Genomic DNA, 22,990 nt, shown 5'->3' with positions numbered 1-22,990 from the left:
AAAACAGCGGAGTAGAAATTTTTCAGGTTTCTTTGAGGAATAAAGAGTTCAGAACAGCATTTATCTAAATTAGAAATCTTTTGTAACATTAAAATGTCTTATCATTTTTGATCAATTTAAAGCATCCTTGAAATACACATTCATTTCTATAATAAATTAGTGTATAATGTTACAAAAGCTTTTTATTTAAGATGAATGCTTTGGATCTTTCTATTCATCAAAAAAAAAAAAAGAAAAAAAAGAAGTACAACTCAACCATTTTAAATATTAATAATAATAAAAAATGTTTTTGAGCAACAAAGAATATTAGGATGATTTCTGAAGGATCACGTGACTGGAGTAATAATGCTAAAATTCAGCTTTGAAATCACAGGAATAAATTATATTTTAAAATATTCAAATAGAAAACAATCATTTTAAATATTTTTACTATTTCAAAATGTACTTTGGATCAAATAAATGCAGGCTTGGTGAGCAGAAGAGACTCTTTAAAAAAAACATTTAAAATCTTACTGTTCAAAAACATTTGACTAGTAGTGTAAATAATATATTTGTACATTACAGACCTTAAAATATATTTTTATATGCCCTTTATGAACATGCTGTACAATATTAATTTCTAGACCAAATCCGATGTAAAAAAAAAACATTTTTATTCATCATACAGTGCTTTTTGTTTGTGCACTGACCACATATTTTAGGGAATGAAGACCATTCCTTAGGGGACAATTATCTTTACATTGGCTACATTATATGCCCCTCTCATAGGACTGCGTACAATGAAGCACTGATTCATTCAGCTCCAGTAAATACATTTATAATTCTTGCACCAGAGAAACAAAAAACTCACACCTTTAGGTTCTTCACATCAAATCCACAGTGATATGACAGTCTTAATAACGTAACATGAACAGAAACCAACCACACTGACATGATTTGAAAAAATGTATTGCTAGCAGACATCCAATCACATCGCTTCCAGTCAATACATCAATTCACGGAACTGTTTTTGTCAACCTGGTGCATCGCTGTAGATTAAAAATGGGCCCTCAATTTGTGTTAAATACAAGCAAATAACTTTCTTTTGAAGAAAAACAAAAAAATGAGGGACTCATTTCACTGCCCCGTTTTGAAATGACAAAAAAATCCAAATCCAATCTGCCCTCTCTTGTTCCAAATAGCACTCTCAAAAGTTGGTTCATGTAGAGAAGACCAAAGAAAACATCTGTGAGAGGTGGGGAGTGTGGGAATGTTTAAGTACACATGTCAGGGTCTCTTGGCCCAGTCTATATGAGATGTTCTCCAACTCTCTTCCACAGCGTTCATCGTTTCTCTGATTCCCACACTTCCTACAGCAGGAGTCAGTCAGGAGTCACTGTCCGAGCCGTTGCTGCTGTCCCGACTGATCTCGATCTGCAGCGAGGGCAGGTTGTCCAGTCGGCTTTTCTTCATCTTATTGGACTGCTGCTCCTTCTGCTTGATCATTGCTCCCCACATCTTCTGCAGCTGAGAGTCATCCTCTTCTTCGTCATCAACTCCGTCAGATTCATCGTCATCTCGTCGCCTTATTCCTCTTGAGGAAGATGCTCGGGAAGAAGTCTTGACATCGTCTCCGTCGTCCCTATGAGACGGGCCGAGGCGGCTCCACAAGCCTCCTGAAAAGACAAATATGATATGATCAGTATCAGAAAATAAATGTGAAGAGAACCAAAAGAGCATTGACTCCATCTATACCTGTTTTCTTGTCTTTCGAAGTCTCCGAGTAGAGACCACGGCTCTCTTGTTTTGCCACTCCGAGTCGGCTGCGCACATCGGTTAAAGGCTCTCTTCGAGACACTGTCTTTCTAGAGATGACGGGAGAGACAGAGCGACGTCTTTCTGGAGAATGTGGTCTTTTGCCTAATCTCTGTCTCACATCTGTTGAGAGAAATTGCGTTCTTTTATTGACCACATCTGCTCAGCACAAGAAGGGTCAAACTTTAAGTCCCCCTGAAATCAAAATTAAAGTTTTTTGGCTTTTAGTATGAATATATTAGCCTTAAGGTTATCTATAAGCTAGTACGCTGCAAAACAAAGACAAAATTCGCTTTTACAAGATATGGGCATTCAAAACTTACAGTCTCGTCACTTCTGCCAATATGAATCAAGGATTTGGATGATATCACCGTGCACTTCAGTTTCTCATCAAACGTTCTGTCCAATCAAATGCTCTCTAGAGTCCGTAATGTCCCGCCCTCTACCCAGAGACGCATTAACCCGGAGCAGATCATATGCGCTCATATGTGCGGACGGCATGTATTAAATTACACAGCCTCAGCATGATTATGATCACTATTTCGTTTTAGCAAGTTTCATATTGAATCTGTGGGGTAATTTATTAGTCTGTGGCTGTCATAAGCTTACAAATGCGGCTTTACCGAGCTCAACGGCTCTTGCCCAGCAGATATTAATGGAACGCTATTGGCTATTCAAAATTAGTGGGCGGGGCTGGGCGATATGTTTTTGTTTCAGTTAAAAGTACGTCACCACATAGAATAACGCTGCGTGTTTCAAGGCACTTCAGTGGACCTTTAAGCACTCCTGCAAGAAACGTCAATCTGGGAGAGATTACTCACTCTCATGTCATTCCAAATTAACATATTTTTGATGAAATCCAAGAGCTTTAACACTCCATAGACAGCAAAGGAGCTACCACAGTCAAGGTGAAACGGTTTGTGAAACACGATTTGAAGGCCTGATCTGAATCAAATAATTTGCGATATGCGATCCGATTGGAGCACTTTAAAAACAGTGAATCATTTTGCAACGGATTGGTTAAACTCAGTGGTTCCCAACTATGATCCTGGAGGCCCCCCAGCGCTGCATGTTTTCCATAGGTGCGTTCCATTCGACCGTAAGTGGACTGCGAAGTGGACTTCACAGGGTATTCCGCCATCTTAAGTGAGATTCCAAATCAAAGGGAGCGAACATGTTCAGTTCGAAGGGCACTGCGAACGGCATAGGGAATAAGGGAACATCGCTACTTCACTTCACAGGAAGTGGACGGGGAAAACTACCCAACTGTCATTGCGCACCGCGTCACTAGTTAGAAGTAATGATGGAGCAGAGCCGTTGAAGTTTTTTTAAAGGCTCTGAAATGGAGCGGTTGCAATAAATGTTGTTATTATTATACAAATTAGAGTGTTTATGAATGGTTATGGCGATTCATGTTACATTTGCATATTGTATTTTATGAATGAAAGTAAAACTGGCGAGGTGAAGCTCTGTCTTGTTTTATTTAATGTTACCACAGGATAGTTAAATATAAGGCTGTGTGTGGGGAAAAAATTGCGTGAGATAAGACCACAAAAATCTGTTAACGGTCTAAACGTATACATTTGGACTATATTTTTTAGATACATGCGTTTATATGTATTTTATATGTATTTAAATTTTAAAGTAAAATAAATTACAATATTTATGTTAAATCATAATCTGCGTGACCTGCCGTTGATTTGCTTTGATGACGTTCCAGGGCATTCCAAATGAGCGATTATTGTCAGCGAAAGTACACTTCAACGGATATACCGTGCTAAGGGAGTAGGGAGCAGTGAACACTGCGTAGGGACCCTGTCGATCGGAACGCACCTCATGTCTCCTTAATCAAACACACCTGATTCAAATCATCAGCTCATTAGTAGAGACTCCAAGACCTGAAATAGGTGTGTCAAACAAAAGAATGTGGTTGGGAACCACTGGTTTAAAGGGGTCATCGGGTGCCACATGCACTTTTACAAGCTGACTGAACGGAAATGTTAGTTGGGAGTGTGTGTACACAACCACCTTAGAATGACAAAGATCCACCCAGTAGTTTTCTTTAAATTAAGTTAAATAATTTGCCTCTTCTCATATCGAGCCGTTCTCAGATGCCTGTCGTTGTGGTGTAACACCGACAGAGGCCGCTCCAGCGATAGTTGATAGACAGTAGTGTTTTAGCATAGACCCGCCCCGAGTCAGAAGTAAACTGACAGCACTGAGGGAATGTGGCCGCTGATCTACCTAAATGGGTTCATGTTTACGCTAATTATTTCTCACCATGCTTTAAAAACGAGGATCAGTATAAAGCAGTTTTCGCGAAACTGCTGCTGAAAAATGGGTCTGTAACTATTCATGTTTTTGCTTCATCTCCACCAGAAGTGAGTGTAATTTCTTTTTATATGAATCTTTGCTAATCACCTATTAAATAATGTGTTAAAGTTAGCGCGTTTCAGTGTAAGTGTAACTTACATGCTCAGAGAACATGGTTATGTCGTCTTCTCTATGTACATCCATCTCAATATAATTCCTAGTCATTAAGGTGATTGTCTATTTACAAACTGTGTACGTTAAGCTTAGCTTTGTAACGCTAGATGGTTTAAAACGGTGTCTGTTAATGATTAAGATGTCATGTACAATTATTTTAAATCGTTTTGGATCAGTTATAACTGCATTAAGAATGGTAACGTTAACGCAATACCTGCGAAAGTGTTTACAGCCCGCAACTGCATTCGAGTAAAGACCATAACACTCACATTTTTGTATTTCAATATTAGGACGGGGTAAGTTATGTTAACCAATCACATTTTGCTCTCATTCAATCAGCTATACCTCAGTAAACACATCGCTTTCATCTCTATACCTCAATAAACACATCACGTTCGTTCATCTTTATACCTCAGTAAACACATTGTGTTAGTATCTGTCTCAGTACGCTACCATGACATACCCTTAAACAAAGAAATCAAAGTGACATTAAGTTTATTAACCATTCCGACACGTCCAGTATAAGCCGTAATTGCCGAACATCTTTGCGGGTGTCATCTTGTTTTGGTTCCAACTCTGGTTTTTAAATTAAATTTTAAATGGATGGGGTTGTACAGTTTCTTCAAAGTTTTATGACAATAAATGAAATAAGCAAAAAAAGTATGTTTTTTTTTAATTATTGAATTTTGCGTGAAAAGATGTGTGCCTACTGAAAAAATAAAACACCTATTTTATAGATACACTGTCTCAATTCAAGCACTTGTCAAGTACCTCTTCAGGAATATTGCTTTTTTTCAAGGGTTTTTCAGGTCTTACATTTCAAATTCAAGCACCTTGTATGTCAAGATTTTTATGTTCCATTAACAACTAACCCGTCTTGCTGCTTGTAGTCGCTGGGGGGCGTGATCTCTGCTGAGAGAGTCCCTGCCTCTTCTCCTCCAGTAACTGTCTCACATCTGTCACTTTTTCTGATGAAGACTTGGACGAGCTGCTGCTTCCTCCTTCTTCTCCACCACCGCCGCTGCCAATGCGACTCTTAACACTGCTACTTGTTTCAGTCCGTATGGAGTTTCTAAGGCAGTGGAAGGGACAAAATGAGCAATTAATATCAAAATGATATGAAACTTGTCACAATTACATAAGAGAAAACTCAAATCCTAAAATGTAGCAACCACACAATCGTTGACTCGAAAGCAAACCTGGACTCACCGAAGACTGCGAAGGTTGGTTTCTACCTCGTCAGCATACATGGTCATCTTCATGCTCTTTTTGGGAGAAGGCGTTGAGATCATTTTCAGTTCCAGATCGTAGTCCATCTCATCTGAATCTGAAGATGCAGGCGACGGGCCTCCTAAGCGACCACGCAGACCACCTTCCCCAAGCCGTGGCCCCCGTTCCTTCTCTCCCCGATCTCTGTACTCCACCACTCTATCATCAGCATCCATGTCTTCCTCTCCATCCTCCTCTTCTTCTTCCTCTTCTTCTATAGGCTCCTCTGGCAGGTTCACCAGGTCAGCTGAGAAAAGCAAAAGAGCTTAATGAACAAACCAAAAACGACTAACAAGAAAAAGGTGTTTAAAAGAGAATAAATAACCAAAGTACAAAGAAGCTATATGAGACATTTCTCATGCTAAACATGGCCAATATTTCAAAAAATTATTTGGACGGATAAGAGTATTTCTGTGCCTTCCGGGTTTATACAAGTTTCAGAAAGTTTTCTTCGATAATGGCTCTTGAAGGAGCAGTTCACTTCTAGAACTAAAATTTACCGATAATGTACTCACCCCCTTGTCATCCAAGATATTTATGTCTTTCTTTCTTCAACTGTAAAGAAATTGAGGAAACATTTCAGGATTTCTCTTCATATAATGGACTTCCATGCTGCCCCCGAGTTTGAATCTCCATAATGCAGTTTCAAAAGGCTCTAAACGATCACAGCTGAGGAAGAAGAATCTAGCGAAACACTATACAGTAGTACAGTTTAATACAGTTAGGGCATGTCTAAAAACTCCCATCTCATTTTCTCCTCCAACTTCAAAATCATACATCACTGCAGAAGTACCAACCCAGCTTTTACAAAGTGAACATGCAAAGGAGTTCAAACACCCTAAGGAAAAACAGTGATCTAAAACAATTTCGAAGTTGGAGAAGAAAATGAGATGGGAGTTTTTCGATGTACCCTAACTATCTTGAACTAGAACACACAGAGTTCACTTAAAGGTAGAGCAAGAAGAGCATTTGAGGTTAAAAAGTATATAAATTTGACATTTTTTAATAAAATAACTAATCGTTTCACTAGATTAGACCCTTCTTCCTCGGCTGGGATCATTTAGAGCCCTTTGAAGCTGCATTTAAACTGCATTTTGGAAGTTCAAACTCAGGGGCACCATACAAGTTCATTATATGGAGAGAAATCCTGAAATGTTTTCCTCAAAAAACCTAATTTCTTTACGACTGAAGAAAGAAAGACATTAACATCTTGGATGACAATGGGGTGAGTACATTATCTGTAAATTTTTGTTCTGGAAGTGAACTACTTCAATCATGTCATGAAGACCGGAATTCCTTGTATGGGCATTTCTCCTGGACACGCGCACGCGCACGCACACACACACACAGAGATCAGCTCCCATCATCATGCTTCGTTTGGCAGCGCTGCACAGGACTTGCTCGACAACAATTTCTCCAAAGAAGTGTGTTTTTGGTTGTGAGGGAAAATTAACCTTGTTCAGCTTCCTAAAGGATTTGCACATTGTTTGATACAGAAAGATCGATTCCAGCGATAAAAGATCCCAGTCATAATTCGGAGCTGCAGGTGGTAGGTGAAATCAAATTTCTGTTTTATTAGCAGTCGGCACGCAAGTTCCTGTGATTCTTTAGTTCTGCTCATGGCACGCTTCCAGAAGCTCGGCTGTTTTCGGAGAGAATCGTAAAACAGTATCTTTCTTTTATAAATCTGATAAAGCTAAAGATTTTTTGGAGATACAAAGGATTAAATACTACTCTATAGGTACTCAAGATTAACATGAGATTGGGTGAAACTGTGCGTGTTGTGCCCCCTTTAAAACTAGACAAAAGATCTTACATACAATCAGGTGCTATTTTTTTTTTTTAAATACGTCCGTTAAAACCCACCTCTGAATAAAATAGTGCAGTCCAATAAAAATCTTTAATAGTCATTAAAAGAGATTTACCTGAGTGTCGATGAGTGTAAGGTGGGGTGTGTCCCATACTGTCTCCAATCAGAGGCTTTTTGGTCTTCAGAATGTCACGCTGGATTCTGCGTGTGTGGTATCTCCGTTTCCTATAGAAGTTTACACAATTCCAGATTATACAGTAACTTTTCAACCAGTTAAATTACAAAAAAAAAAGCTCAGAAAAGAGAAGTTCACTACATTTCAAAAGTCTGAGGTAGTTAAAATTTTGCAAGCCTCATGTTCACCAAGCCCACATTTCTTTGATCAACATACAGTAAAAAAATATTACTACAGTTGAAAAAAAAAAAGTTTTCTGTTTGAATACATTTTAAAATCATGTATTCCTGTGACGACAAAGCTGAATTAAAAGCATATTATTCTAACATGCTGATTTGGTGATCAAGAAACATTTTATTATTAATGTTCCAAACAGTTTGTGCTGCTTAAAGAGTTGTCACCCAAAAATGACAATTCTGTCATTGCAAACCCGTAAGAACTTTTTTCTGAACACAAATGAAGCTCGACTCTGACCCTGCATATAGACATCAACGCAACTGACACATTCAAGGCCCATAAAGGTAGTATAGACATTGTTAAAATAGTCCATGTGACATAAGTGATTCAACCTTAATTTTATAAAGCTACAATATTTTGTGCACAAAGAAAACAAAAACAATGACTTTATTCAATAATTTCTGATGTAGAACCAGGATGGGCTGTGGCATGTTTACAAGCAGAGAAAGACACATGCTGTATGCAAGCTAATGAATTCTATATTTTGCTTTAGGTCTTGATGTAGTTATTAGTATGGTGCTAAAGTGTGCACTTTTTGGATGCCCGAATCAGGAGAAACTAGTGAGTATGTAAAAGTGCATTACCAACACGTCATGGTACTTTCGTGAATGCGCATTAAAGACTGACGGGAAAAAAGAAACTGTTGAATGAGGCTACGTCTGTGTTAATCCAGATACATCAGCATTTAACATGTTCCAAAAGTTTCTCATCTACACTGAAACGTCAGAAAACATTCGCTTTACAGAATGTTTTTTACTGTGCATGCGTAAAGCCTCAAAAAGCTCATTGAGATGATACAGACGTGATAAGTTGTCATTCGGTTCTTTCGGCAGGACCATTTTGTTTAGAAAAATCTCTCACTAAAATAAAAATGTCTCATCTAAAATGCAACTGCATTTTCTGTTGTCTTTGCAGGACTGCGTTATGAAGAGTGTACAAAATAACATCTGTAGCAACCGTTAAAGTGAATAGCACATAACAGGCACAATACCGGTATGAACACAGATATCTGTTGGTACAATGTGTGTCACATGACTAAACATGCATCATCGTTTTCAAAACCTCTGTTTTCACAGTCCACACTACAATGTGAAAACGGCGTTTTCAAATGTATCCACTATGGAGACTGTTAGAGCTGCACGATTCTGAATAAAATGAGAATCACGATTTTTTTGCTCAGAATAAAGATCACGATTCTCTCACGATTCTGGAGAACTTTTTTATTTTAAAGATTTACCCCTGAACATTAGGTTATCAAACAACAGTAAAATAGCAGTGAAATAAGACGAAATAAACTTTGCTTTAAATTTAAAGAAATGTAATGAAAAATAATGTAATAATGTAAACAAAAAAATTAAACATTAAAAAAGAAACATACAAAGGTATTATGTCAGAGTAAAGCGATTTAATGATTCTTAGCTAGAAACACTAGCCTATCAACATTTATGGCTGTCAACGTGCACTCTGTGGGATGCCCAAGTTTACTTCACCATTTTACAAATAAATCCTAATCTAATCATGACAAACTATATACCGTTGGAAAGGTCTAAGTCTCCCAAATATATATTTGATCTTTTTGTGTGTTACAAATTATGTAGGAAAATAACTTATGACTAGGGCTGGGCGATTAATCGAAGGCGATTGTCATGAGCATTTTGTCAATAAAGCCGGTTCTTTGATTAGCCGTAAATCTCCAGCACCTGTTTTGAGATGGTGCAGCATAGTACACAGAGCCGTAGTTCACTTAGAAGCTATGCCTAATCGTGTTCATAATCGAAATCGATTTAATCGAACGATTATAAAATCGAAAAGAAATCGTTTGCGATAATGAGAGCTGTTTGCGTAGCTTCTTAGTGAACTACGGCGCTGTGTAAAAAAATGGTGCTACATCTCAAAGCACGTGAAAATACCACATTTATTTCGATTAATTGACCAGCCCTACTTATGACAAGAGTTTCATAGATTAATTTATGACAAGAGTGCACCTCAAAAATCTCCTTCATAACAGGAGACCTTTTTCACAAACAGACTTTCTTGTTGCCTTTTTTCCCTATTACACATTAGAAATAATAAGAAATGATATATCAGATGAAAACTTAAAATTTCAAAATTCATCCTTTGGAATTCCATTTTAAAATCAGACATTGAATTAACATGGAAAATGTACATCAAAAATCATATTACTAAATGTTCTTGTCCATGGATTCTACAGATTTAAGATTCAATTCTTCATTTTCACGTCTCTGTTCAAAAATGGGAGTAACAGTTAAGGGGTTAATGGATCGTCATGCTCATATGTGACCCTGGACCACAAAACCAGTCATAAGGTTAAATTTTACAAAACTGAGATAGGACACTATTTGGCCGAGATACATCTTTTAAAGATCTGGAATCTGAGGGTGCAAAAAAAAATCAAAATACTGAAAATCACCTTTAAAGTTGTCCAAATTAAGTTCTTAACAATGCATATTACTAATCAAAAATTACATTTTGATATATTTATAGTAGGAATTTTGCAAAAAATCTTCATGGAACATGATCTTTACTCAATTTCCTAATGATATTTGGCATAAAAGAAAAATCAATAATTTTGACCCATATAATGTATTTTTGGCTATTGCTACAAATATACCCCAGCGACTTAAGACTGGTTTTGTGGTCCAGGGTCACATATGGTTCCATTGCTCTGCTGGTCCATAAATCTGGCACGATCAAAGTACTACTCTTTCAATATTCAAAGTGCTAATAGAGAGAATTTTCCAAGCATGATACAGAGCTATCTACACAACTTATAGCCCACATACTAATAACAGCCTAGATATTTTATGTAGCTTAATTTGCGCGCATTGGGGAGTCGCTCTCTAAATGCAGGGTATTAAAATAGCTTTTGAAAGCGCGTCCGGGTTTTACTTTTGGTTTCGTTTTAACGATCCCGCGAAACTCTCGACGGCACTGAGCGTGCATTCTACAATACAAGAAATTACTTTAACAAAACAATTTGAAAGTGGGTGGACACCAACGGGATTTTGAAAAGCGTGTCCCCAGTGGAAATTACGCCGCTGCGTGAGTGGAACTCTGCCGCTGAGTTATCATCTGATGTGAATGAATGCCGCGTTGTACAGTATATTGAGACAGAGGCGCCATGAATTGCATCTGACAGAATGTGCGCTGAAGATGAAGTTTAAATGGTTGTGTAATGTTGGAGAGAACGGTGAACCTGTCACTGCATCAGCTCACAGCAGTCTGTGCAGTAATTAGGCTAGCAAAAGTTTTGTAAAATATAAATAAAATATAATTGGCTGAATCGTATAAATGCTGGATTAAGATCGTGAGGGGGGTCGAATCGAGATCGCGATCTTTTAACGATTAATTGTGCAGCTCTAGAGACCGTTCACAAAAACCTCAGTTTTCCTTGGCAAAAATGCCATCTCTGTGTGGAAGGAAGGCCAATGTGGAGAAAGAAAAAAAATTGAGAAAAAGAATGTATTAGTGTGGAAAAGGCTTACAGCTTCATGAAACTAAGGTTGAAGCACTGATGTCCAATGGACTATTTTAACAATATCCTTACTACCTTTCTGGTCCTTGAACCTGTTAGTTGAACATTGCTGTTTATGCAGGGTCCGAAAGCTCTCGGATTTATCAAGAATATCCTAATTTGTGTTTCAAAGCTAAACGAGTTTGGAACAACATGAGGGTGAGTAACTAATGACAGATTTTTCATTTTTGGGTGAACTATCCCTTTAATATTTTTGTGAAAACTATTAATAATCGTTTTAGGATTCTTTGAAGAATAGAAAGTTCAAAAGAACAGCATTTATTTGAAATTCTAATTAATCTATTCAATCCATCCTTGCTGAATAAACCCTTTTTTATATAATAAACTGTTGAAAGATAGTATAATTCTATGAGAACCCCTAACAATGTTTGCAGTTGCCGCGTGATATTTCGTATCTAACTAATTCAAGTTTTTCTTACCAAGAGTTACTTAAGATGCCTTTCATGCCGCCATAGTTTGGATTCCCATATTTCATGTAGTATCGACTTCTCCTGGCCGCACCCAACTCCTTTTTGTCATCTGATGGAAAACAACAACCAAGATTGTTCAGATTTTCGTCACTGCAAACGTGAACAGTCTGTTCTTCATCAACATAATCATCATCAAGTAATAAAGAGCTTCTGACACAATTCCTTCTATTTGTCGGCAACACTCTAAAGCAGTGATTCTCAACTCCAGTCCTCGGGGCCCACTGCTCTGCACATTTTGTATGTTTCTGAATCTGACACACTCATTTCAGTTCATGGATCTATCTCCTAGCGAGCTGATTATCTGAATCAGGTGTGTTAAATGAAGGAGACATACAAAATGTGCAGAGCAGTGGGCCTCGAGGACTGGAGTTGAGAATCACTGCTCTAAAGTATGTTTCTCACCCTGGGTTGCAAAGCGCAACATTAGCTTGTTGCCTTTGAAGGGCTTGGTTGTGGGCCGCAGATCATTCCGGAGGAGAGACTCTCGCTCTGCTTGGGAAAGCAGACTTGTCTAGAATTGGAAAAAAAAAGAAAAATAAGTTGCATAATTAAAAAAAACATTAATATTCTGACTAAAGGGATGTTATGTCTGCATTTACCTCTGCGGTTTCCTGTGTTTTCTTTTCGGGCTCTTCCTCAATGTCACTAGCTTTACCCTCACTGCCATCACTGCTCCTGCTCTTATCTGCTTTCTCCACTTCATCATCATCATCATCATCTACCTCACCTTCCTCCTCCTCCTCCTCATCATCATCATCATCATCAGAGCCATGGTTTCGCCGAGCTGATCAGCAACAATGTGACAGTTTAGTTTCACAAAATTTGGTGAACACAGTCTATTTTAAGGTTATAATGAGAAGACAAACCTTTTTGCGGCTGGACTGGAAGTTCAGATGGTTTCGAGCTGTCGGTATCGGTGACCTCCTTTTTGTCTGGAATCCGACTCAAGTTAATGAGAGCTCTGGTTGAAGTTATGTCGTCTAGCCACACCACGTTGCCTGGAAACAGTGTGATTTGACTATGAGCACCATGATCCAGCTTTAAACAAAACTTTACCTGTTTCCATTTCAGATTTGTATGAAGTCTACATATAATTATGGCAGTGTGGTAATATCAGTGAGGCTGTACTTACAGGAAGTGTCATCTATCCACTCAATGTGGGCGGGAGGATACTCCTTAAAGTAGCCAAAAACATCCTGAGTGCTCATGTCGTCAACTCCACTCATGTGTAGGGCTTCCAGACGCACCTTTGGGATAGCTTAAGAGAGAGTGGGAGAGGTATTTAAGGGATAGTTTACTAAAAATGAACAATGGGTAATCATTTACTCAAACTAAGACCATTCCAAACCTATATGGATAATAATAATAGATTTAAAATAATAATACATTTAAATAATAAGTTGTTTCTGGTCTGTGCAGCTGAAATAAACACTTTCGACAACACATCACATCAGAGTGTCAACACTTTTCATGAAACCTCAAAAAATGTGAAAAAGTTACAAGATTTCAAGAGAAACATCATAGGTTAAAGAAATAGTTTACCCAAAAATGAAATTTCTTTTATAGCATCGCAACTGATATGTTCAAGGCCCAGAAAGGTAGTAAGGACATGGCAGTTGTGTTGCTGTCTATGCAGGGTCAGAAAGCTCTCGGATTTCATCAAAAATATTGTAATTTGTGTTCCGAAGATGAACGAAGGTCTTATGGGTTTGGAAAGACATGAGGGTGAGTAATTAATGACAGAATTTTCATTTTTGGATGAACTATTCCTTTAACTACTATTTCCAACAACGCATACATTGAATTAGTTTGGAAGTCGTAAATAAATGGAAGGAGCGAAATATCTTTTCTTCTATTTTGTGACATACATCCGAGTGTGGATCACTGAAAACAAAAAAAATGTAGGCTGAACATGTGTTTCAAGCATTGGTTGTTAACTGGAATTTAAAATATTAGTGTTTTCTTCAAATGTGGAGGCAGATGAATGTGAGTTTACAGGTACAGGCTTAAACAGACTAAATGATCTGAGAAGACCTGCACACATCACCAAAGACAAGTCTGGTGTATTCACTGTAAGGCCTAGTCATGACAGTTTGATTAAACATTACAAGGTCAAAACACTTTTAAAAATTAAATATGCACATATGAATTCTTCACAATATGATGTATAATATGAATTTAAGGGTGTGTTCACACTTGTCATGTTTGGTTCGATTAAAAGGAAGTCTGGTACAATTGCTCTGTTAATGCGGTTTATTTGAGTAAGTGTGAACACTGCCATCCGAACCCTGGTGTGCACCAAACAAGTGGACTGAGACTTTAAAGGAGAACTCCGGTGTGATTTTGACCTGAAGTGTATTGAATCATGATACCGAGTGTGAACGTACCTTGCATATCTCCTCATCGGTTTGTGTCCAGCTGTCCGAAATCTGGGGTCAGTTAGCCGATGCTCACAACAGGTTGTCAGTGAGAGTCAACAGGGCATCGGAATAGCCATGTAAATAAATCACTGTTTTACGCCATTTACAAGGCACAAAGTAGTTCCACACTTCATTGGTAGACTTCCAAGGGCCCTGACATTTAAAACGAGACATTGAGAACTCAGAAAAAGCACCGGTAATTTATTTACAAGAAGATTTATACAGACAGTACCTGGAAAAGAAAATCCGGTCGCCGCCATCCTGAACTTAGTCACGATAAGTCGAGTGTCGAGCACCAAGGAATTTATCAGGTTATCAACGTATCAGGTTGTAGTTTCCTTCGTGCTCGACACTCGACTTATCGTGACTACATTTAAGATGGCAGCGACCGGTCTGTTCCTGGTGGAAGATGTCTGTATAAATCTACTTGTAAATAAACTACCGGTGCTTTTTCTGAGTTCTCAATGTCTCGTTTTAAATGTCAGGGCCCTTGGAAGTCTACCAATGAAGTGTGGAGCTACTTTGTGCCTCGTAAATGGCGTAAAACAGTGATTTATTTACATGGCTATTCCGATGCCCTGTTGACTCTCACTGACAACCTGTTGTGAGCATCGGCTAACTGACCCCAGATTTCGGACAGCTGGACACAAACCGAGATGAGATATGCAAGGTACGTTCACACTCGGTATCATGATTCAATACACTTCAGGTCAAAATCACACCGGAGTTCTCCTTTAAAAAGATGGGTCTCGGTCCGCTTCCAAATGAACTGTAGTGCAGTTTGAATGAAATGTGAACGCAACACTGACTAAATGCTGCTAAACAAACCAAAAACAGAAAGCAATGGCAAGATGCAACGCTATGCGACATGATTTCATGAAGGGAACAAGCGGTGTATCCAAAACAAAATGAGCAGAGGGCAAACGTGGAGCGACGAGGAGGTAAAGTGCCTTTTATGAGCTCTTTGTGAGTTCACAGGTTTTGAAAAAAAAAAATCATATACACGCAACAATAAGCGCGCTTGGTTCAGAAGACACCATTAGGTGTAGTCGACTTAAAGCGAAGCCGAGCAGACGGATCAGTAAATGGGTACTTTGATGTCGAACACACTTTTTCCTTTTGTTTGGAGCGCTCTGTGAGTTCCGTCATGAAATATACGTCATTCAACCCGACCAATCAGGTTGTGGACGTATCACTATGCCTTTAGGTTCAGTATCTTTAGGTTCGCTGTCGAAAATGGCAGTGTGAACGCTAAGCGGACCAGGACCAAATGTATAATTTTCTTTTTTGGTCCGGACCAAATAAACCAACTGAACCGAGCTACAAGTGTAAACAGATCCTTAAAAACAGATAAGGTGAAATTCCATTTCATGCTGGTGAAAATTCTGTCATTAATTACTCACCCTTATGTCGTTCCAAATCCCTAAGACCTTCATTCATCTTCAAAACACAAATTAAGATATTTTTGATGAAATTTGAGCACTTTATGACCTTGCATAGACAACGACAGAACTAGCAGGTTCAAGGCCCAGAAAGGTAGTAAGGGACATCGATAAATGAGTCCATGTGACATCACTGGTTCAACCTTAATTTTATAAAGCTACGAGAATACTTTGTGTATGCAAAGAAAACAAAAATAATGACTTTATGCAATAACTGCTTCTCTTTCCTGTCAGTCTTCAACTTGCATTCATGACATTACCACACGTGCATGAATGCGAGTCAAAGACTGACTGGGAAGAGAAGAAATTGTTGAATACAGTCACTGTTTTGGTTTTCTGTGGGCACAAAACGCATTCTCATAGCTTCATAATATTCATAATATTACTGATGTCACATGGACTATATTTTTGATGTCATTACTACCTTTCTGGGCCTTGAACGTAGTTGTGTTGCTGTCAGAAGGGTCTGCAGGGTCAGAAAGCTCTTGGATTTGATCAAAAATATCTTAATTTGTCTTCCGAAGATGAACGGTTTTACAGGTTTTACAGGTTTAAAACGACATGAGGGTGAGTAATTAATGACAGAATTTTCATTTTTGGTTGAACTATTCCTTTACATAAATTGTTGAGCTATAGCGGTGTAAGATTTATTTACCTTTCTTCAACAAATCCCGGTCTAGAACAACATTCCTCTGCGCCAGATTTTCTTCTGCTCGAAAATGAAATCTTCTTGCTCTCTTCTCCTTTTTCTCAATGGCCTCCTGAACGCGTAACGTTACAAATGGTGTGAACAACAGGTACATTAGCAGACCGGCTGATATATTCACACAAGCAGCTGACACTTACCTTAGAGGTGACATCGATTCCAGTGATAAAGGTGCCAGCCTTATTTTCATAACGTCGGCTGGTGTCCTGTGGGAACAGTTTTAATTATACAGAGATCCATGTGAGCAACAAATACAGCAGCTATTTAACGTTAACTTGTTAGTCTTATATTTAAGGTGATCACCTTTTCTCAATTTCTCAGGTTCGTACTGTCATGCCAAACCAAAATAATTTCAAGTATTAACCAATTAGTATAGAAATAGCAGTGCGCCAAATTAAAAGTCTGTTAGTATCAGGAAACTTGGGCCAGAGATTTACATCGCTTTCCCAAGATCCTCCAAAACAACAGACCATTCCTACACACTATGCAAATGTAGTATAACCCACCGTAAACCCATTACCATAACCTGTTCAAAAGTAGGCGTAGTGCTGAGACGAACTCAACACCGCATTGGCTTCACCTACGATCGGCTTACTGTACTACGCGAGGCCGTGGTTTCAAAGAGGCCTACTGAGTAACTCACCGGCAATAGCTCCTTTAAACTTCGCCGAACAGGGATGGACTCTAACTCCAGCTCTCCCTCCTCAACCTCCATGGGCTCCGCTTCCCGGGCATCTCGGTCCGAGTCTGATTCCGAGTCTGACTCTGACCGATCAGACGCGCTTTCGGACTTCACAGACACCCGCAAGCTGCGCACCGCCGCCATGATCACTCACTAAAATGAGCTTGCAGCTAACGGCTAATAACTCAATGAAGTGAACGGAGCCGCACGCTAGTTGTGCTAACACTGCTCTCGAGCCTCGCTACACACACACCGCCCAGGAGACGGTGGCTGCTAAATTGTGACCCGCCCTCATTGACTAAAGAAGATTATGCATTCACTAACATTCATATTTTGGATGTAATGTGTATAGTATACACAGAGGAAGATTCCTAATTATAAACAGTAGAGTCGGTGTAAGTATCTTGTTAATTAAAAGATTTTATAACCTAAACTAAATTTAGTATAAATTAAATGGTATATTAAAAGTACAATCAGATAAGCTATAGAGACTTACACTCATAAATGGTTATTGGGAATGATTTCAGGGGCCAATAGAATCCGGTATACTCAATTAAATGTATTTTATAGCAAGCCTTTTATGCACAAAAAGCAGTCTCATGACTTCGTAAAATTAAGGTTGAACCACTGCTGTTACACTGACTATTTTAACAATGTCCTTACTACCTTTCTAGGCCTTGAACGTTGTTGTGTTGCTGTCTATGCAGGGTCAGGAAGCTCTTGGACTTCATCAAAAATATCTTAATTTGTCTTCTGAATGACACGAGGGTGAGTAATTAATGACAGAATTTTCACTTTTGGGTGAAATGTCTGTACATACCGTCATACATCACTGTTTATCAGATTAAAAATTCACAAAAAGTGGTAAGAGGCCCAGTATATTATACAATCAGGGGTTGAGTAGCTCGGCCTGTCTCACAAAAGGAACAAAGGCTTTAAAATACAATATTTTATTTAACAAAATCAACATTGCCATACAGAAACCTTTACACATGTAGCAGTACAATCATAGAGAAATAAATAAACACAGCTCATTTTGTTAAGCAATTTATACTATAAGGAAACCAAAAATAATTTGACCAAATACCAGAATGGAGAAGAAGTCTCTCTAAAAGTGTCACGTGTAGCACATTTCAGGCATTTGTGACAATAAAGGTATATTCTTCTGCATTTCCTTCCATGAATATACACAATAAATATATACACGTAAGAGTGATTGGTGGTTTTCTAATATACATAGGCATCAGACATGGAAGTACCCATTTTAAAAAATTTTATTCTAATAATATCTATTATAAATAACTCTTCAGGGAACACAGTAGTGGCTAAAACCATCTCCAAACTATGCCTGATTTTAGGGCAGATTTGTGAAAGTTACAGAGGAAAACAATGTTGTGCTAGCGTGTTTGATTATTATTTTCTGACCACTCTTGTGAATTTTTATGGAAGTCCGTTTCTGCCAGTGAATTAAAAAAAGGTTATTAAAACTTTTTATCTCACAATTCTGACTTTTTTTCTCAGAACTGCGTGATACAAACTTGCATTTCAGACTTTTTTTCTCAGAATTTGCGAGAATATAGAATTGCGATTGCGAGAATTACAATTCTGACTTTTTTCTTGCTAATGTGAGTTAGTATCTCGCAATTCTGACTTTTTTCATGCAATTCTGACTTTTTTTCTCAGAATTATGAGATATAAACTTGCAATCGACTGATTAAAAAAAAGACTGATATGTTCTCAGAATTGCGTCAGAATTGCAATATATAAACTCACAATTGCGAGAAATAGTCAGAATTGCGATTCAAGAATTGCAATTCAGACTTTTTTCATGCAAATGTAATTTTGTATCTCGCAATTCTGACTTTTTTCATGCAATTCTGAATATTTTTCTTAGAATTGCACGATATAAACTGACAATACTGACTTTTTTTCAGAATTGCAAGATATAAATTCACAATTGCGAGAAATAAATTCAGAATTGTGATTGCGAGAATTGCAATTCTGACTTTTTTCTTGCAAATGTAAGTTTGTATCTCGTAATTGTCTTTTTCATGCAATTCTGACTTTTTTTCTCAGAATTGTGAGATATAAACTTGCAATGGCGAGTTATGAATCCAGAATTGAGTGAGATAAACTCACAGTTGCGAGAAATAGTCAGAATTGCGATTCAAGAATTGCAATTCAGACTTTTTTCATGCAAATGTAATTTTGTATCTCGCAATTCTGACTTTTTTCATGCAATTCTGAATATTTTTCTTAGAATTGCACGATATAAACTGACAATACTGACTTTTTTTCAGAATTGCAAGATATAAATTCACAATTGCGAGAAATAAATTCAGAATTGTGATTGCGAGAATTGCAATTCTGAAGTTTGTATCTCGTAATTGTCTTTTTCATGCAATTCTGACTTTTTTTCTCAGAATTGTGAGATATAAACTTGCAATGGCGAGTTATGAATCCAGAATTGAGTGAGATAAACTCACAGTTGCGAAAAATAAAGTCAGAATTGCGACTGCGAGAATTGCAATTCTGACTTTCTTCTCGCAAATGCGAGTTTGTATCTCACAATTCAGACTTTTTCATGCAATTCAGACTTTATTTTCTCAGAACTGCGAGATATAAACTTACAATACTGACTTTTTTTCAGAATTGTAAGATATAAATTCACAATTGCGAGAAATAAATTCAGAATTGTGATTGTGAGAATTGCAATTCTGACTTTTTTCTTGCAAATGTGAGTTTGTAACCTGCAATTCTCACTTTTTCTAGCAAATGCAAGTTTGTATCTCGCAATTCTGTCTTTTTTCATGCAATTCTGTTTTTTTTTTTGTATGTAGTTATTAGATATAAAGTGCAACTGTGAGTTATGAAGCCAGAATTGCGTGATATAAACTTACAATTGCGAGAAATAAAGTCAGAATTGCGATTGCGGGAATTGCAATTCAGACTTTCTTCTCACAAATGAGAGTTTGTCTCTCGCTTTTTTCGTACAATTCAGACTTTTTTTCTCAGAATTGTGAGATAAATTTGCAATTGTGACTTACAAAGCAGAATTGCAATTCTGACTTTTTTCTTGCAAATGTGAGTTTGTATCTCGCAATTCTGACTTTTTTCACGCAATTCTGACTTTTTTTCTCAGAACTGTGAGATATAAACTTGCAATTGCGAGTTATAAAGCCAGAATTGCAAGATATAAACTGACAATACTGACTTTTTTTTCAGAATTGCGTGATATAAACTTACAATTGCGAGAAATAAAGTCAGAATTGCGATTGCGGGAATTGCAATTCAGACTTTCTTCTCACAAATGAGAGTTTGTCTCTCGCAATTGACTTTTTTCATACAATTCAGACTTTTTTTCTCAGAATTGTGAGATATAAACATGCAATTGCGAGTTTGAATCTCTTTTTCTCAGAATTATGAAGTATAAACTTGCAATTATGACTTATAAAACTAGAATTGCGTGATATAAACTCACAATTGCGATTGCGAGAATTGCAATTTAGACTTTTTTCCCGCAAATGTGAGTTTGTATCTCACAATTCTTTTTTCATGCAATTCTGACTTTTCTTCCTCAGAATCGTGAGAAAAAAAACTTGCAATTGCGACTTATAAAGCCAGAATTGCAAGGTATAAACTGACAATGCTGACTTTTTTTTCAGGATTGCGTGATATAAGCTCACAATTGCGAGAAATAAATTCAGAATTACGATTGCGAGAATTGCAGTTCTGACTTTTTTCTTGCAAATGTGAGTTTATCTCGCAATTCTGACTTTTTTCACGCAATTCTGACTTTTTTTCTCAGAATTGTGAGATATAAACATGCAATTGCGAGTTATAAAGCCAGAATTGCGTGATATAAACTGACAGTTGCGAGAAATAAAGTTAGAATTGCGATTACGAGAACTGCAAATCAGACTTTCTTCTCGCAAATTCAAATTTGTATCTCACAATTCTGACTTTTTGCTTGCAATTCTGATATTCTTGCAATTTTGATAACTCGCAATTCAGACTTTTTTTCTTGCAAAATGTGTGTTTGTATCTCGCAATTCTGACTTCATTCCTCAGAATTGCAAAGTTAAAAATCTCACAATTCAGACTTTATAACTTGCAATTGTGAGTTTATATATCACAATTCTAAAAAGAGAAGTAAGAATTATGAAATGTAAACTCACAATTGCGAAAAAGAAGTCAGAATTATGAGATAAAGTCACAATTACCTTTTTTTTTTAATTCAGTGGCAGAAATAGGCTTCCATACATGTTAGATTGATTTGTTAAGAAAAAAAATGTTTAATGATATCTTCTGTGGCCAGTTTCATGAAGGTTTTACAGTCACTGTGCCGGTCAAGTGCATTTATGTGAGTCTCAAAATACTGTGGAATGTTTCAGGTGCTAGGAATTTTGTTAATTAAAATAAAATCTGTTGTTTTATTACTATTAAGTGAGAATAGTTACTATTATTGACCTGCTAATCCAAGTTTGTATTTTATTATTGGAGTATTTATTTATTTTATTTCTTTCTTTTATACAGTGAAAGACTTCACAATGTGCAAAATCAATAAATGTGCCATATCAGTACCAGGTGACCACCTGCAGAAACTAGAGGAGATGCTAACTGTGTGCTTCAGCGTATGTGCTTATTCCTGTAATGTTCAGATTGGGAGCACAGGCTTGATGGGTTTCTCCTTCTTGGTGCCGACAGTGTTTGATCCTCGGTGCTGATCCATTGCTTTTCTGATTAAACAGAGAGTTTAAGTGGTTAGTAAATACCAAAAAAGAAATATCTTTTTGACATCAACATAACTTAATAAGAATCTGCGATTATGACTTATGCAAGTGATTTGTATGGCCCATTACAGATATACTGAGACGTTGTGCTACAAATAATCATTATCCATCACTCTGATGGATGCTTGTAAATTTCCTTCATGCTCTAATTTATTCCACCAGTAAAATATTAAAATGCTGGACATTTTTAATGTGACTTTTATATCACAAGACCTTTTGGCAACAGCTCTTTTAGTCTTAGAAAGAGCTGTGAGTTGTGGATACTTGGCTTTTTCTTTTGCTCTCGCAATGTGAAAAAGACAGATGCTATGATCTTGTTATATGGTTATATAATTTAATGAATTATATTCTATGAATTATATCGCTGGAATTCAATAGGAATCTCTTGTTTTTGTTTTTTTCCAGGGGAGTTTAAAATCAGCATTCTTTACTGTGGAAATGTTTCTAAAGCAGGAAAACACATTCAACCAGATTTCTGTCAAAATGACAAAAAGCATGATAAACTATTTGTAAATGTTTTTAAAATGTTATAAATCAGAGGTTTTTAAACCCATGGGTTGCAAAACATTCTAAAATAAATCTAAAAACAATTTTTTCTGAAGCTTTTAGATTTTAGAAGTAATTTTAATATAGATAATGCTGGCATTAACATTTGTATCCATTATTTTGAACTAAAGACTCACTTCAAAACCAGACATTTCAAAAACTGTAATTTAATTCACATCGAGGCAATTTTTAAGCAAGCTGAAATATAGGTTGTACATAATATCTGTGCACCATAGTATATCCTCTCCTAATGGATAAAATATGATATTTCTAAAGAGAATTGTTCGAAAATATAAATAAATAAATAGCTGCAAGCAGTCATTACCAGGGTTGAAGCACTTTTGAAGACATTTAAGTACAAATAAAAAAAGACATTACATATTATTTAGCAAGCCTGTAACAACGTAAATCAATGATTTAAAAAAAAAATCTGGCAAATTCAGGTCATTAACCAAAGAAAAATTATGTTTTTTAACGTTTATGAGTGTTATTGCGCCAGCTGTGGTCTGATCTCCCTAAAACTTTGCATGCTTGTTTAGAATCACCTGCATTTTTGGACAGGCCCCTTTTCTAAACGATCCTGTTATAGCTTTCCAGTAGGTA

At 37.1% G+C, this 22,990-nt stretch overlaps 2 protein-coding genes across 4 annotated transcripts in view; both read right to left on the bottom strand.

The window, feature by feature from the left end:
• Positions 1-621: 621 nt before the first annotated feature.
• ncbp3 (nuclear cap binding subunit 3) lies at positions 622-17,282 on the bottom strand. The gene is made up of 13 exons (XM_073824537.1): positions 17,010-17,282; positions 16,507-16,572; positions 16,316-16,421; positions 12,931-13,056; positions 12,665-12,796; positions 12,398-12,582; positions 12,201-12,309; positions 11,748-11,847; positions 7,476-7,585; positions 5,491-5,797; positions 5,154-5,353; positions 1,735-1,917; positions 622-1,655 (listed from the first exon to the last, which is right to left on the bottom strand). Exons 1-13 carry the CDS (start codon positions 17,190-17,192, stop codon positions 1,366-1,368), a joined length of 2,097 nt encoding a protein of 698 aa, XP_073680638.1. The 5' UTR covers positions 17,193-17,282; the 3' UTR covers positions 622-1,365.
• A 2,142-nt stretch (positions 17,283-19,424) lies between these two features.
• rap1gap2b (RAP1 GTPase activating protein 2b) overlaps positions 19,425-22,990 on the bottom strand; it is a 74,643-nt gene continuing 71,077 nt past the window's right edge. For all 3 annotated transcript variants that reach the window (XM_073823887.1, XM_073823888.1, XM_073823889.1), the window contains one exon: positions 19,425-21,787. The gene's annotated coding sequence lies outside the window, so the exon portion shown is untranslated. The remainder of the gene's footprint in view (positions 21,788-22,990) is intronic.

This window comes from Garra rufa, chromosome 19 (assembly GCF_049309525.1).
Source record: "Garra rufa chromosome 19, GarRuf1.0, whole genome shotgun sequence".
Lineage (NCBI taxonomy): Eukaryota > Metazoa > Chordata > Actinopteri > Cypriniformes > Cyprinidae > Garra > Garra rufa.
The sequence above is the reverse complement of the archived record's forward strand: the minus strand, read 5'-3'. Positions and strand labels throughout refer to the sequence as shown.

Coding starts and splice junctions, on each gene's coding strand:
- ncbp3 (XM_073824537.1), bottom strand. CDS start 17,192: ATGGCGGCGGTGCGCAGCTTGCGGGTGTCTGTGAAGTCCGAAAGCGCG. Junction 12,797..12,930: donor GTGGATAGATGACACTTCCT/GTAAGTACAGCC, acceptor CACTGTTTCCAG/GCAACGTGGTGTGGCTAGAC. Junction 5,354..5,490: donor ACCAACCTTCGCAGTCTTCG/GTGAGTCCAGGT, acceptor CCACTGCCTTAG/AAACTCCATACGGACTGAAA.